The sequence below is a fragment of the Diplotaxodon limnothrissa genome, linkage group LG13 (assembly GCF_057381915.1).
Source record: "Diplotaxodon limnothrissa isolate DT_005_m linkage group LG13, D_limnothrissa_male_GT1.1, whole genome shotgun sequence".
Lineage (NCBI taxonomy): Eukaryota > Metazoa > Chordata > Actinopteri > Cichliformes > Cichlidae > Diplotaxodon > Diplotaxodon limnothrissa.
Window position 1 is genome coordinate 20,631,265 of NC_140608.1, and position 14,368 is coordinate 20,645,632.

General features: G+C 42.3%; 1 protein-coding gene across 1 annotated transcript; it reads right to left on the reverse strand.

The window, feature by feature from the left end:
- Positions 1 to 10,493: 10,493 nt before the first annotated feature.
- Positions 10,494 to 11,444, reverse strand: LOC146620223 (transmembrane protein 121). The gene has a single exon (XM_085369473.1). The coding sequence runs from the start codon at positions 11,442 to 11,444 to the stop codon at positions 10,494 to 10,496; it is 951 nt and encodes a 316-aa protein (XP_085225599.1).
- Between the last annotated feature and the right edge of the window lie 2,924 nt (positions 11,445 to 14,368).

Sequence of the window (14,368 nt, forward strand, 5' to 3'; positions counted from 1 at the left end):
GTTTAAATGAGTATGATTCCAGTGAAAAACATGCTCCTTTTTGTGACATGGTGCTGCTCTACATCCTGGATGAATGAATATATCTGTCAGCAAACGATTTGTTGATGTTTTTTAAATGAATGCACAGTTATTAGATTCATCCAGTGTGTTTATGCGTGTAATTAAGTTTTCCTTCCATCTTGAAGGAATATTTCTGAAGTTTTACACTAGGTGCTTTCTCACCAGTATGTCTCAGTAGATGATGATACAGTCTTTTGTGAAGCACGATGTAACATTGTTTTGAAAGGTGCTGTGGGTATCAACTACAGTGCTGTTGTTATTACATTAATGAGTTGTCATTATGCGCCTTTACAAATCAGTAAACAGTGTGTTATAATGACATGAATGACCAACAGTAGCACTTTTTAAAAAATGTCTCCATATGCCCAAAAGAACAATGTATTAATGATTCAATGAGGGCGATCGTGGCTCAAGAGTTGGGAGTTCATCTTGTAATCGGAAGGTTGCCGGTTCGAGCCCCGGCTCGGACAGTCTCGGTCGTTGTGTCCTTGGGCAAGACACTTCACCTACTGCCTACTTGTGTTGGCCAGAGTGGCTGATGGCGCGATATGGCAGTCTCGCTTCTGTCAGTCTGCCCCAGGGCACCTGTGGCTACAACTGTAGCTGCCTCCACCAGTGTGTGAATGAATAGTGGAATTGTAAAGCACTTTGAGGGTCTCGAAAAGCGCTATATAAATGCAATCCATCATTATCATTATTCAATCATCAGATGTCGGTTTCATGCATTGGATGCACGAAACCGACATCCGATGTGACTAAAAGATTTAACCCTTTTTACTGCAGTTCTTTAGACCTCATCCTTTATTACTAATAGCTTCACCTTAACTGAGCACATTAACATTTTTAGTTCATACTTCGAATCGTCAGTTCTTTCATTATAAGTAAGATCCCATCTTCTCTGTGAGGCTCCATTTAATCTTTCGGGAGCCAGCTGAGAACTGCCCCCAACCAAAAATGAAAGTGCCGTCATAACTGCCTCACTGCAGCTATCATTCCAGCTGCATGCTGTGAAAAAAATGCAGTGGCTGATTGGCCTTATTAGGATGAACATAATAGCAAATATGAGAAAACTCCTTTAATTAAAATGCAGCTGGGCAACATGTATCACATGCTAACTAGCTCAGCTGACCTTCGTGCCAGAAACAGCCCTCTGAACAAAAACCCCTGTCCGCTTTGGGCTGAAAGCCATTTGCCGTGGGCTGCTTTGTGGCCATGTAGCACAGAGTGGTCACATCAGTGGTCGACTGAGGTAAATCATTGTTGTTACTCTTAAAACCTGCACTCGCCATCTCACTCACCATCTGTTTCATTAAAACCTGAGGTGACTTTTTGATGCCATTTTCCTCAGCCTTGGCCTGGATGCTGTTTCAAGGTAGACAGCTCATCAAAATGATTGACAGAGCAAGCTTTACCAACTGCAGGGGGTGGAACTGACAATATGCTTCCTGCCAGAACCAACGTGGACAAGGAGTAAAAAGCCACTTCAGTGTTTTTAGACAGTATGTTCCCTTTGAAGCTCAGGTCAACAATAAATGTGTTCCAGTAGTTTACAGCAGTGTGTCCCAACCTTTTGGAGCCATGGCACATATTTCACATTTAAAAAAAATCACCAAAAAAAAACTATCACAAAAAGCATATTGATCATTTCACCAGGTACAGCGGAATTGGCTTTGTTTGTCCCCAGTATTACTTTTTTGCTTTCTTCTGACCACCACTCATGGCAGGGCCTTCATCTGGATCGGCATTTTCTCCAGGACTCAAGTCAGATTGACCACTTTTTCTTTTCAAATATTTATGTATTGCTATTATGCGTTGTCTCACAGCATGAGTATTATGTAATTTCTTCTTCGTCTTCTTCTGTTCTACTGGCAATTGGCAACCCATTTAATTAGAGCAGGTAGTTGTAATGTACGGTGGCCCCTAGAGACAAAGCACGTACAAACTCCAAAACACTTGCAAACTCCAAAACACTTGCAAACCCCAAAACACTTGCCAAGTACCACTTGGCTTGTAAACAGGCATTTCTAGGGCAAATATATCTCACAGCAAAACAATATGGATGGATATATATCATCACTAATTCCTAGAAAAGAAATCAAAAATATTCTGTTAACAACACAGAGAGCTGTAAACCATCTACAGCTTTCATATGTCAACAGCGTCTTAGCAAAAACTTGGCGAATTGCTTGGGTTGAAATTCGAAAACTGCCAAGAAGTCGAAAAATACTGAAACAGCTCTTCATAATTCACATTTACATTCAGCACTTCACAGCGCTCGGAGCGACTGGCTCTCATTTCCGACACCTGGCTTCCCTGTTGGGTCGACTGAAAGTTGCTGGCAGTCCAGCAGAGTGACCTGATTATTAGAAAGATCATACTGTAGCTGCGAGTCACAGGCTTGATCCTCTGCTGGGTTCACACTTCACAGCTGTTGTTAATCCTCGCTGAACTGTGCACGAACAAGATAGCGAAACCTTCCCTGTTGCAGGGGCATTGCGAATAGCAACCGTGCCCTCGGCTCTTTCCTCGTAAAATTCATGCATGCGTGGCTGAGGGGATGTGTGAGGAATCTGTTTTGTAATTACGCTGGTTGTAATCTGGTGATTGAATGTGCTGAAAAAGATAAGTTGCACGAGTGTTTCGAGTGAAAAGCGGGTAATTACGACTCCTCAGCAAAACTGTTTGAGGATGTTGCTCACAGCTAATGTTCACGTGCTCGGAAAATCAGAGCGCGCACATGTGTTTAGCAGGACTGGGATGAGTTCAGACTGCAGACTTTGTGACCTTTCTTTGCTTTGCTCATGTGCACAGCATCTAAATTTTAGATTAAAGCATCCATAATCACGTGAACTGACTGCACCACTGTTTGGTTGCAGCATCACAGAGAAGCTTTAAATACACACGGTATTGCAGCATCGCAATAAATCTCCTGTATCCAAATAACATCCCCGTTATTTGTTTTGGGAAAGTGGCCCTTTTTAAATCTAATATCAGTTATCCTCTACGCAGCATAATCAATACTCGGTGACCATTCTTTTTCTGCGCCGCTTTGTCCTCCTCGTGCTCTAACATGCATCCCATGGAAAAATACATTTGTTACCCGCCATCCAAGACTGACGAAGGTCAGGCTGTGAATTTACTGCAGCTGTTTGTCTTCCCCGCTCGCTCGCTTGGCATGGGCTGCTTTGTCAGTGTTAATGTAGTAAGTGTGGAGGTGCAGCCTTTCCAGTTTATTAACATTTGAGAGTGCAAAGCAAATCAAGAAAAAAAAACCCCACAGTCATCTGGATGAATGTAACGTTCATTCAGGAGCTGGCAGTGCAGGACGGGTGATGCGCAGTGGTGTGTGGGGGTTGATTGGGTTGGGTGAATGCCCAAAGGGACAGCCGGGCTTTCAAGGTGTAGATAATCTTCATGCTTTTAAAACCATTTTAAGATAATAAACCTAGGCTGGCATAAACAGTAGTAAGTGCTTTGCAGATGATTAGAAGAAGTTTTAAAAAAAAGAATAAAAGCTTTTTGTAATTTGCCAGATGTGCAATTATATAGTGATAGCAGAGGAATAGATATACTGATATTCTATTTATGTTTGATTTAACACTCTACATGCTGTAAGCAAGTGAAGACTTTTGGAGCAAGCCAGAATGAGCTCATTATCACTTCTCCAGCCATCTGGTTTTGCTGTGTGACTGTACTACATCATCTGGTCGCACTGATGGCAACCCACCATATGCATAATTTTAAATAAATTTTTAAAAAATCACTTGTTATTGTGAAACAAAGCATAACCGTGTTAAACATGCCGCAGTTGGACTGTGCATGAAGTTTACTTGGAAGGAAGGAGAGTGTGCTTTGTTGGGTGTCAGAAATGTTCAGTTATATACTGTTGTTTGTTTGTTTGTTTGTTTGTTTGTTAATTAGTTAGTTAGTTTATTTGCTTGTTTTATTCAATTTTAAATCATGCTTTTTATTTGTTCTTGTTTCTAATGTCTCTGTAAAGCACTTTGAATCACCTTGTTGTTGAATTGTGCTATACAAATAAACTTGCCTTGCCTTGCCTTGCCTTGCCTTGTCACATCACAGCAAGAAGGACCTGAGTTTGAATCTTAGCATTAATTTGCATAACGTTCCTCAGCACAGTGTGTTCAGTTGTTTCTTCACACAGTCAAATGGCATGCAGGTCACATGAACTGGAACCTGGATAATGCAAATGAGTGCGCGCATGTGCAGGTATGTAGCCCTAAACTCTCCAGTTTCTCTGCTCTTTATGCATTGCACTCGTCTTTCACCCTTGAAATCTGTGCCTGTACTCTGTCATTAGGAAGCAGGAGTCCTGAAATAATCTTGGTACTGCAGGATGAATGGAAGTTGCAGAATGTGTTCTCTCCGTTTACATTTTTCTTTTGTTTTTACATAAAAGAAGAATGAAATTAATTAATTACATAGTGTTTGTAGTCTGTGTTTTCAAAATTGGACAAGATAAGTGGTAAGCTTTTTGCAGAGGTGTGGACTCGAGTCACATGACTTGGACTCGAGTCAGACTCGAGTCATTAATTTTATGACTTTAGACTTGACTTGAAAAAATGTTCTAAGACTTGTGACTTGACTTGGACTTTTACACCAATGACTTGGGACTTGAATTGGACTTGAACCGGTTTACTTGAAAAGACTTGATATTTTACCCCAAATATAAAATTTAACATGCATATTATATGGAGATTGAAAATGTGACGTCATTCACGAGTAGAACCGCAAAGGATTCTGGGAACTCGTGGCAAGAGGTACTAGCGCACGCAGGCTTTCAATTGAAATCAGTCACACAGCGATAAAAAGAAACACAAAAATGTCAAGAAGCTGTTGTATTATTAACTGCAATAGCCGGTCGCATGACAGCCACGGGAAGCCGACGGGTAAAGATATCGGTTGTTATCGGATTACGTCGTTGAAGAGAAATTGTTCGAGCCATGTTTCCGAAGTAACAAAGAGGCGACTGGATTGCAGCCATTCAAAGATCAAATATAACGTCCTAGAACACTCCAGCTCACAGGTTAGTCTGCTCCAAGCATTTACACAAAGGTCAGTCTGCTGTTGTAGTTAATGCGTCATTTTCATAACATAACTGGTGATATAGGTTACAAGCAAGTCTGGCGCTGAACAGAAATCGTCGCACTATGCTCCTTTATTTATTGTGCATAAATAGTGAATTGTCCTGACACAATATTGCGTTTCGCTTCTGTTATTATGGTACATTGACAAAAACACATACTTTTATTCACAGGATAAAACAGGTTTTTTGTATCACTAATTGCCCAGTACGATTACAGCATACAATATTATTGTCACTGCTACATTTCTGTGATGGGTACCAGAAATTATTTCCACTACTAATTAATTACCGTTGAGCTCAAAGGTTATATTAATAAACGGTTAAGGAATGTGTATTTATGAAGACGATTCGTGAGACTGGTAAACTTATGATACGTACGATGGTCTTTCGTTCTACACGGTGCATTTCAAGGTCCTGTACCCATCCGTCGGTAAACTGTACCTGGGCTTGTTGCAGTGACCTGAAGTTACTAAACTTCATGAGTGTATGCACTCACTCCAAGAACCATATAATTATAAATATGCATATAAATATGCTACGATGAGATAGCTGACTTCATCTAACTAGCAAATGTTGTCCAGGCTACGTTGGTGATACAGTTTTTTTTAATGTGTATGATATTTTTGTCATGCGATTTTAAAGCTGGTCCTACAACCGCATCCAAGAATAACATGCAGCGTATCTCAGAACTGTCGGTGAAAATTATTCTTGGAGCTAGGTTTAATTGAGCTGCATTTTAAAGAGGTGCAATTTCACAATTTGTGTATATTTTCTAAGTTCACTATTTTGTATGTGTTGAGAAAAACACAGATTTTAAAATTACATGGTCTAATATTTACATTTAGCATAACTGCAACATTATTTTTTCGTTTGTTTTTTTTAAAGACTCGAAAGGACTTGAAATTCAAAGTTTCAGACTTGTGACTTGACTCGGACTTTTACACCAGTGACTTGAGACTCGACTCTGACTTGCCTGACATTACTTGAGACTTGACTTGAGACTTGAGGATAAAGACTTGAGACTTACTTGAGACTTGCAAAACAATGACTTGGTCCCACCTCTGGCTTTTTGTTTGTGGTACAATTCTAAAGTCAGTATTTGGTTTGACAAACCTTTATTCTTCAACACAGCCTGAACTCTCTTAGGCAAGTTTTCGTGTCATTTCTTTAAGAAGTCTTCAGAAATAGTTCTCCAGGCTTCTTGACATTCAAGGACATTCAGCTTCTTCTTTGGATGTTGGCTGCCTTTTGTTCTGTCATTACTTATTACTCCATAAGGCCTGTTGTCACTGACAAGTCTAGTTCTTGTGTAATTTGGCATACCTCAGTCTTTTCTCCCTGTTTTTCTTTCTTAAGAATGGCTTCTTGACAGCCACCCTTTCACTGAGACCATTTCTGATGGGTCCACAGTAAGTGGATCCATCTACAGTTCGCCATCTACCACTCCCAACTGGTCGCAGTGAATGGCTGCCCCTCCCTGAACCTGGTTCTGCCTGAGGTTTTTCCTGTTAAAAGGGAGTTTTTCCTTCCCACTGTCACCAAGTTCTTGTCATAGAGGAGTCAACATACTGTAGAACATGGCAGCGTATTTTGTGCCTGTCAAACTGTGTTATCTTTGGCATTTTTCAGATTACATTCAACTAAAGAAATCAAAACAAATCATCTGTTTTTGTGACAGGCTGCAAGTAACAAAGTGCCTAAAGATAGAATTTAAATTTGGCTCTCTGCTAAGTTCTCTGTTACGTGTAGACACAACACTGGTTCATTCCTCGAGTTAGATGTCTTCTTTTTATCCTTGAATGAGTCATAGGTCTGTGTTAAGTAGCTTAACAGACCTCTAAAATGGTGAGAGACAATAGGTTTACAAAAAGTAGCCAATGTCCAAAGAAAATGTTTGAATAACCTTCAGAAAGCTTATAGAAGCTTATTGCTCAAATGCACTTTGTCTGGCTCCTTGCAAGCAAAATATAAAGAAATAAGAGGTGGCTCAAGATGTTTGAACAGTACTGTATTTTCTGTAACATATACACTCACTGGCCACTTTGTTGGATACACATTGGTGGTACTGGGTTGGACCATCCTTTGTCTTCAGAACTGCCTTATTTCTTCGTGGCATAGATTCACGGTGGCATTTCAGAGATTTTGGACCATATTGACATTATAGCATCACACAGTTACTGCAGATATCAAATGACCCCTGCTGTGGTCTTCTGCTTCTGCATACCTTTAATTGTAACAAGGTATGCAGAAGGGTTCATTTGAAATACTGCTGTTTTCCTATCCGCTCAAAGCAGTCCGACCATTCTCCTCTGACATCATTGAGGGATTTATCCTCAGTGGATATTTTTTGTTTTTCATGCCATTCTCTATAAAACCTAGATATCGATTGAATGAGCAGATTCTGAAATACTAAAATCCTGAACTACTAAGGGGTGGCTGCAGCTCAGGAGGTTATCTACTAATCAGAAGGCTGATGGTTCAATCCCTGACTGCTCCCAGTCTGCATTCCAAATATCCTTGGGCAATACACTAACCCCAAGTTGCTCTCTGATGCATCTCTCAGAGTGTGATTGTTAGATAGAAAGCGCTTATGTAGAAAAAAGTGCTTGGGTGAATGGAAAATGTCGTATAAAGAACTTTTAGCACTCAAATGGATTAGAACGGCACTATATAAGTCCATTTATCATTTATTCAGTCCATTTGTTTGGTATCAACAACAATCCCATATTCAGAGTTGCTTAAATCACCTTTCTTTCCCATTCTGATGCTCAATTTGAACTTTCCCTTACCTTCATGTCTACATGCCTGAATCTTCTGAGTTGCTGTCATGTGACTGCCTGATTAGAGATTTGCATTAATGAGGACTGTAATAGCCCTGTGATAAATTTGCGATATGTGCCCCCCCAATTCTAAAACAGCTGGGATAGGTTCCAGCCCAACTGTGACCCTGAATTGGATAAGTGGAAGAAAATGGATGGATGGATGGATAGAGAGCTTGAACAGGTGTACCTAACAAACTGGCTGGTGAGTTTATGTCATGCAGTGATGGATGTTTATATTTTAAATAAATACATCATAAGTTTCAAATAAGGAGATTAGTGTATGTAAAAATGCAGTTTTTCCTTCTCTCGGCTGCGTGTGATGTTAATGAGCGGATCTCCTCATCCACCCGCTGCTCCAAACATCTGTTTGAAAAGGGCAGAGAGTCATAAGAAAGTAGTCCTAAAGGAAAGGGAATGGGGGGGGGTTTCAGAGAATGGATGAAGTGAGGGGCTGTGTAAGAAATAAGAATTATTTTTGACCTGTGACTTATGCAAAGCTACTCTACTGGAGTCAAAAGATGAAAATATGCTGGAAAGGAACAGAATGGCCCCCCTTTATATAGGGATTTTCATGCTTTGATTTATACAACAAACTATTTGTTTTGGGTTTGTTTTTTGTTTGTTTGTTTTTTGCAAAAATGGCAGTTTTCCTTTTGTTTGTAGAACCCAATAGAAAGCTGTTATGTGGTCCTCCATACAGTGAGAGATGTAAGGTTGCCAGTTTCAGAAAAAAACACTTGATCATTGTTTTAAATCACAAATACTATTTTAAAGGATGAATGCTTTCTTTTCATTGCATCAGTTCTGCAAAAACAATACAATTCAATTGTGTATTATAGTCCAAATTGCTGATGCTGTAATTTTACAAGCCAACAACACTGACAAAATAATGCTAGCTGCAGCAGTCTTAATGCAACAGCCTGTTTTGTGCCACCAAACGCTGCTACATTCCTGTAACTGAGTCTTGCATAGATAAAAAACACTGGTTTCGATAATCATTGTGCTTTTTACATTATGCATGCAGTGAGAAAGATTATGCAAAAAAATAAAATAAAATAAAAAGAACAAGAGCAGGAACCTTTTGCAAAAACATTGTTCACATTTTTGTGGCACCTCTGCCAGTGTCATTTGTGCACTGCATCAAATTAAAGCACCTGACCTTCAGTTTTATGTTTCGGATAGATAGCGAAGGCCCAGTAAAAAATATTCTTTGCAGCAAATATGTCATTCCCAGCATTTTTTTCTGTCTTTGACATTCATATTGAGATTTAGCAAAAAATTTAAGCGTGTCCATCGCTGAAATTGGAAACAAGCTCCAGCTCTGACTCAACTGGTGGCGGAGAGCTGAGGGCTGAAAGAGATTTATCATATTAGAAGACATGATGTTTTCTTGGCTTGTTGCGTGGATTCACATCACTGGACCGAGGTATCCATTTTGTCTTTTGTGTGAGGAACAAAATGACAGTGCTTAGAACTGCTGCCGCCACGAAGCGCAAGCACAGATAGTTACTGTTTGCCTGAGGAGGATATTAAACGGGCTTCCTTATTTGGGAATCATTTATCCGTCGGCTGTGTACTTTATCCTGTGGCTAACTGCATCTCAGTGAGCCTTTTGCTGTGATAAAACGGTTCATAACTGTGCAGATAATTCATTTCAAATGTCCCCCAAAATTGCCACCCTGGAATGTATGATCACTCTCAAGATGAATGACACTGCAAAGGCACCACTTTGCCAGTTAAGCAGCCTCTAATTGTAGATTGAACCAGAGTGAGAAAAGGGGGGGAAAAATCATTGTCTGTCTTTCTTTGTATCCCAGGTTAATTAAAGAACATTTGCTGAATTTTAATTAAAAGGTGAAATATAGTCGATTGGTCCAGTAACTTTCAAATGCCTTTATGAAAAACCCCTTTTACAGCCAGTGAGAGCGCAGGAGAGCCTTTATCTTGTACACAATACTTTATCAAAGAATCACATATAAAAACACTTCTTTCCAGAGAAAGCTTTTAACTGTTTGATTCTCTCATTGGTTGCTCCCTCTAAATCTGACACGTTGAAGCCCTCGACTACAAGGAACAATCGAGGAACAGAAAATGCACACCACACCACACAGACCCTTAAATTTAAGATTAGAATGCAACACACACAATTCAAAAATATATTCCTCTAATCTTGCAATAGTTGCAATAGGTTGTTTTTCTTTTTTCTTTCAGTTGTACAATTAGAAAAAATACACAGGTAACTGGATTTACTGGAGGAAACGCTTTAACAAAGTCACAAATAATACTGTATTTTGCACCAATGACAGCTTTGGATCCGACGCTCTATCATCACTAAGTGTCTGCAGTGTTCTCTGTGCCATGAAGCATCAGAGGAGATGTTGATCTCCCGTGTGTTCACATGAGTGTTCGCATGCCCTAAAAGGTGTGGAAAACTGTGCCCCGCCAGCGTCCTGAGGGTCATATACACTTGTATTGACATTTCCAGGGTTCGCCCCGCTGTTTTGTCATGTGTGTTCGCAAGTAGTCACCTCGGGGAGGGGTGTCTGGTCCTGCATTACCACTTGAGGAGGGGTGGGGGCAGGGCGAGCGTGGGCCACTGAGTTTTTCTGCAGCTCGACCCCGAAGGCGGGAGGAGCGTTCTGCAACTGTCTCCTGTACTGCACAAAGCTGCAGGTCTTTAGGATGATGGCCAAGATGTTCTTTCCTATTAGGATCCCAGATACCCTGGCGTCCCTGTACAAAAGCATGTTCCCCCCGCGGATGAACAGAGTGATGATGTTAATGGTCACAAGACTGAGGATGGGGTACAGGAGCATCTTGTGGGGGACAATGTTGATGCCCTGCATGCTGATCTCGCTCAAGGACACGCAGGGCAGCACGAGCAGGAGGATGTAGCAGTAGAAGAACATCAGGCCCTCGGCCCACAGAGGAAGCCCTTTCTTTTGTGGCTCCCACAGGTTGGCTTGGATGTCCAGTATGTCCAGCAAGTCCACCACCACCCAGAAGAGGCGGTTACGGATCTCCTCGCGCTTCTTGAAGGCTCGAACATACTCCATGTGGTCGATAGCCACCAGCACCACAAACAGCACTGGGATGCAAATAGACAGCAGCAAGGTCAAGGCTTTCCTCGCGAGAGCGTCCAAGCTCTTCCTGTCTGCTTTGTAGTTTTGATACACAAAGTAAACCTTGATCTCCAGCACGAAGATGTAAAGAAACCAGAGAATCATGGCGTAGCCTCGCTTCGCTGTGCGCACCTCGGCGCCCACCCACACTGCCACGTAACGCAAGACAATTAAGAAGCAGATGTCTCCCACCATCACCATGATGCAGATGCCGATCTTGCGGGGGCCGTGATTCTGCTCTACCAGGTAGGCATCAATCAGCGCCATGCTGCTCATGATCAGAATGGTGGACAAGCACACGTGGGGTTTGTTGGTGGGAGGCGGGGGTACCATCCTTGCCTGTCTGAGAAGAAGAAGAGGAGGTTTGTCGTTGAAGAGGGAGTGCAGAGGGTCCTCAGTTGTCCAGTGAGAGGCAGATCAGATAGCGCTGCTAGACAGCGGTGTTCCCCTCCATTGCTTCTTTCTTGGCCACAATCCAGGATGCATTAATAGGATTCACACAGATCACTTCAATCAATCTCCGCCTGTGCCCAAGCCACCTGCCGGGTAGACAGCACCCCTCATTTAGTAAATTGTGTTAATTGGTAAACGGTCTGTAAACATACAGCTTCACTTGTCTGTGAATTAATATCTCAGGATGTGCCTACCTTTTTACGCTCTGATAATTATTCAGGGAACACAACAGTTTAATCAGCGAGTTGCAGTTTCTCTTATTAAAAGAGAAAAGCTGCTGCGATGTGCTCTCGTTACAGATTCACTCTCGACACCCTTGTTTTCATGCAAGCTTAAGCTGGAGAGATAAAAATCCAGCTGAATACTCACTTGTGTCCCTCTTTGTACTTTATCCTAATGACTGGCAGCGAGCGATCATCCATGAGACTGCACTGGGAGATCACAAAGCCCATCTGTAATCCACAGGAGAAGAGAGGAGAAAAGGCAAGGGATCCTCTCCTTCTCTGACAGCCATAAATCCACCAATCATGGATAGGTTTCTGTCGCTCTTTCCTTCTTTCTTTCTTCAGGTGAAAGAAAAATCCCCAAATCTTGCCGTCATAATCCACTTACCAATCAGACCGAATCAGGAATAGACATCTTGATGGTCACAAAGACAGCTCTCAATTTCTGCCTCTAAGAATAGAGGTTGTTTAGTTGTTGTGCTTAGACGGAGGCTTTAAAATGCCCCAACTTCAAAAAGAAAAAAACAGGGTGGTGGTGACAAAGTTGATTAAAAATACAAAACCTCAGCAGTAAGTCCTGCTTCAAAGACAATTTCCTCTCCAGAAGTTTTCTCCTTCATCATCCACCATCCCTGGCCGAAGAAGATGAAATGTTTTGTGTTGTTTTCCTGTGCAAGTATGTGCGTTTCACAAGAAGAAGGATTTTTGTGGCTCTTTTGAAAGCACCGCGAGCGTCCCTTTTCGCTCACACTCACTGTTTGCATGTGTGTGTGTGCATGCGCGCGTGTGAGGGAGAGAGAGTGTGTCTGCGCGCAGGTTTCAGCTGTCTCCACGCTTCGTTGTCGCTGTAAAATGCTGCCCCCCTGGCGAGATCCTGGCTGCTGCACCGCTTTCTGTCTCCCGCTCAAGCAGTTTTTTTGTTGTTGTTTCTTTCTTGCCAGGGACACCAGGATCAACAGCGCCGGTGGATTCCCCTGTGTCCACTCGGCGTGCTCTGCCAACACCACCAGCACTGTTATACTCCAACGCCGCTGCTTGTCTCTGCCCGTCAGTCTCTGTGCGCTCTTCAGCCCTCTCCGAAGTCAGAGAGATGCTCCTCTGGTGCGTTGAGACACACTCCTGAGATTTTTTCCCCCTTTCTCTCCGTGTGTCTCTCTCACAGCTACGCTCCTTCTCCCTGTTCTGCCCAAGTAAAGGCACTTGCTGTGTGGAGGTGACACTCAGCAGACCACAGCTGCAGAGAGGAGAGAGAAAAGAGGTAGAGAGAGCGAGAGAGAGAGAGACAGAACACTTTTCCAGGGGGTGGAGAAAAGCAGGGTGGGAAAGAGGTTGGGGAGGGAGCCAGCGTTCTGCAGCTTAGCTGAATGCACAACTTCTCTCTCTTTCTCTCATCCTGTTTTCCCTTGCCTTTCTTTTTCTTTACCTCTCTCACTTCCCTTTCTGCTTTTCACATTGTGTCTTGCACTGATATCCTATTTTCTCGGGCTGTTTTCTGTTTTGGCTCCCAGAAAAAGCCTCCGGTCTCCGTCTTCTTTAAAAAGCCCATTATGGCGCCGTGCAGTTCTACCTCTCCCAAGTTCGAGGTGAATGGAGATGAAAAGTGATCCGGAGAGGAGAGGGGGGGAGATGCTCTCCAGTATGGGATGTAGAAAGCCAGCTTCCCAGGAGGATGTGTGTCTGCAGTCATCTGGGGAGACATGGGGAGGTTGGGGTGGGGGTAGGAGGGGGATTGAAGAGAGGAAGATGGGGGGTATTGGGGGGGGGTTTCAACGCCTCTCTTGACAGAGAGCCTTTCTATTGATCTACCAATGGAGCACTGAATCAGGAGACTAAGACAGGGCCAGTAACCCAAAGAGATGAGGGGTGAGAAGAGATGGGGAGGTACAGACGTAGAGAAAAAGAAAGGGAGGGAAAAGTGACGAGGAGGAAGGATGACACGAACTGAGGAGAGGAAAAAGGAACACCGGGAGATGTGCTGGGTGGGACCAAATGTCAAAGGAAACATTTTTATCCCCTGAGATGTAATAATGCCTGGGCTTGGAGATAATACCTTTCTAAAAAAAAAAGAAAGTAAATTTTTTTAGAAAGGTAGGAATAGGTTGGTGTGTTTGCTTTGCCATGCAGTATGCTAACACCACCAGCTCTGTTTATCCAGCTGGGCCAATTAGGGATAATCCTCCCTCAGAGGAACCAAACTGCTTTCATTAGTACAGTATGAAGCCATTTACTGCTCACTTCATGAATTGCGGTTATTGAAGAGTCAAAAACTATTGGTCTTCTATGCAACCGTGGCTGCACTTTTCATCCGACTCTGGAATGACAACAAAACATAATTGCAATCAATCATGCTGATTTTTTTTATTTGTTGTTTTTTTCTTTTTTGCACTCAAATGGATATGGTTACAGAATTACCAGCTGCGCATCAGCTGACACCTGCAACCACGGCTGTTTATAACTTCTATCATGCCTTTATCATGGAAGCATATGGAGGTCTGAAAAAGAAGTCAAGTGAAGCAGCCATTTGCCTTTCAACAGATTTCTTATTGACTATTTCCTCTGGATTTATCGACCATAATTGGG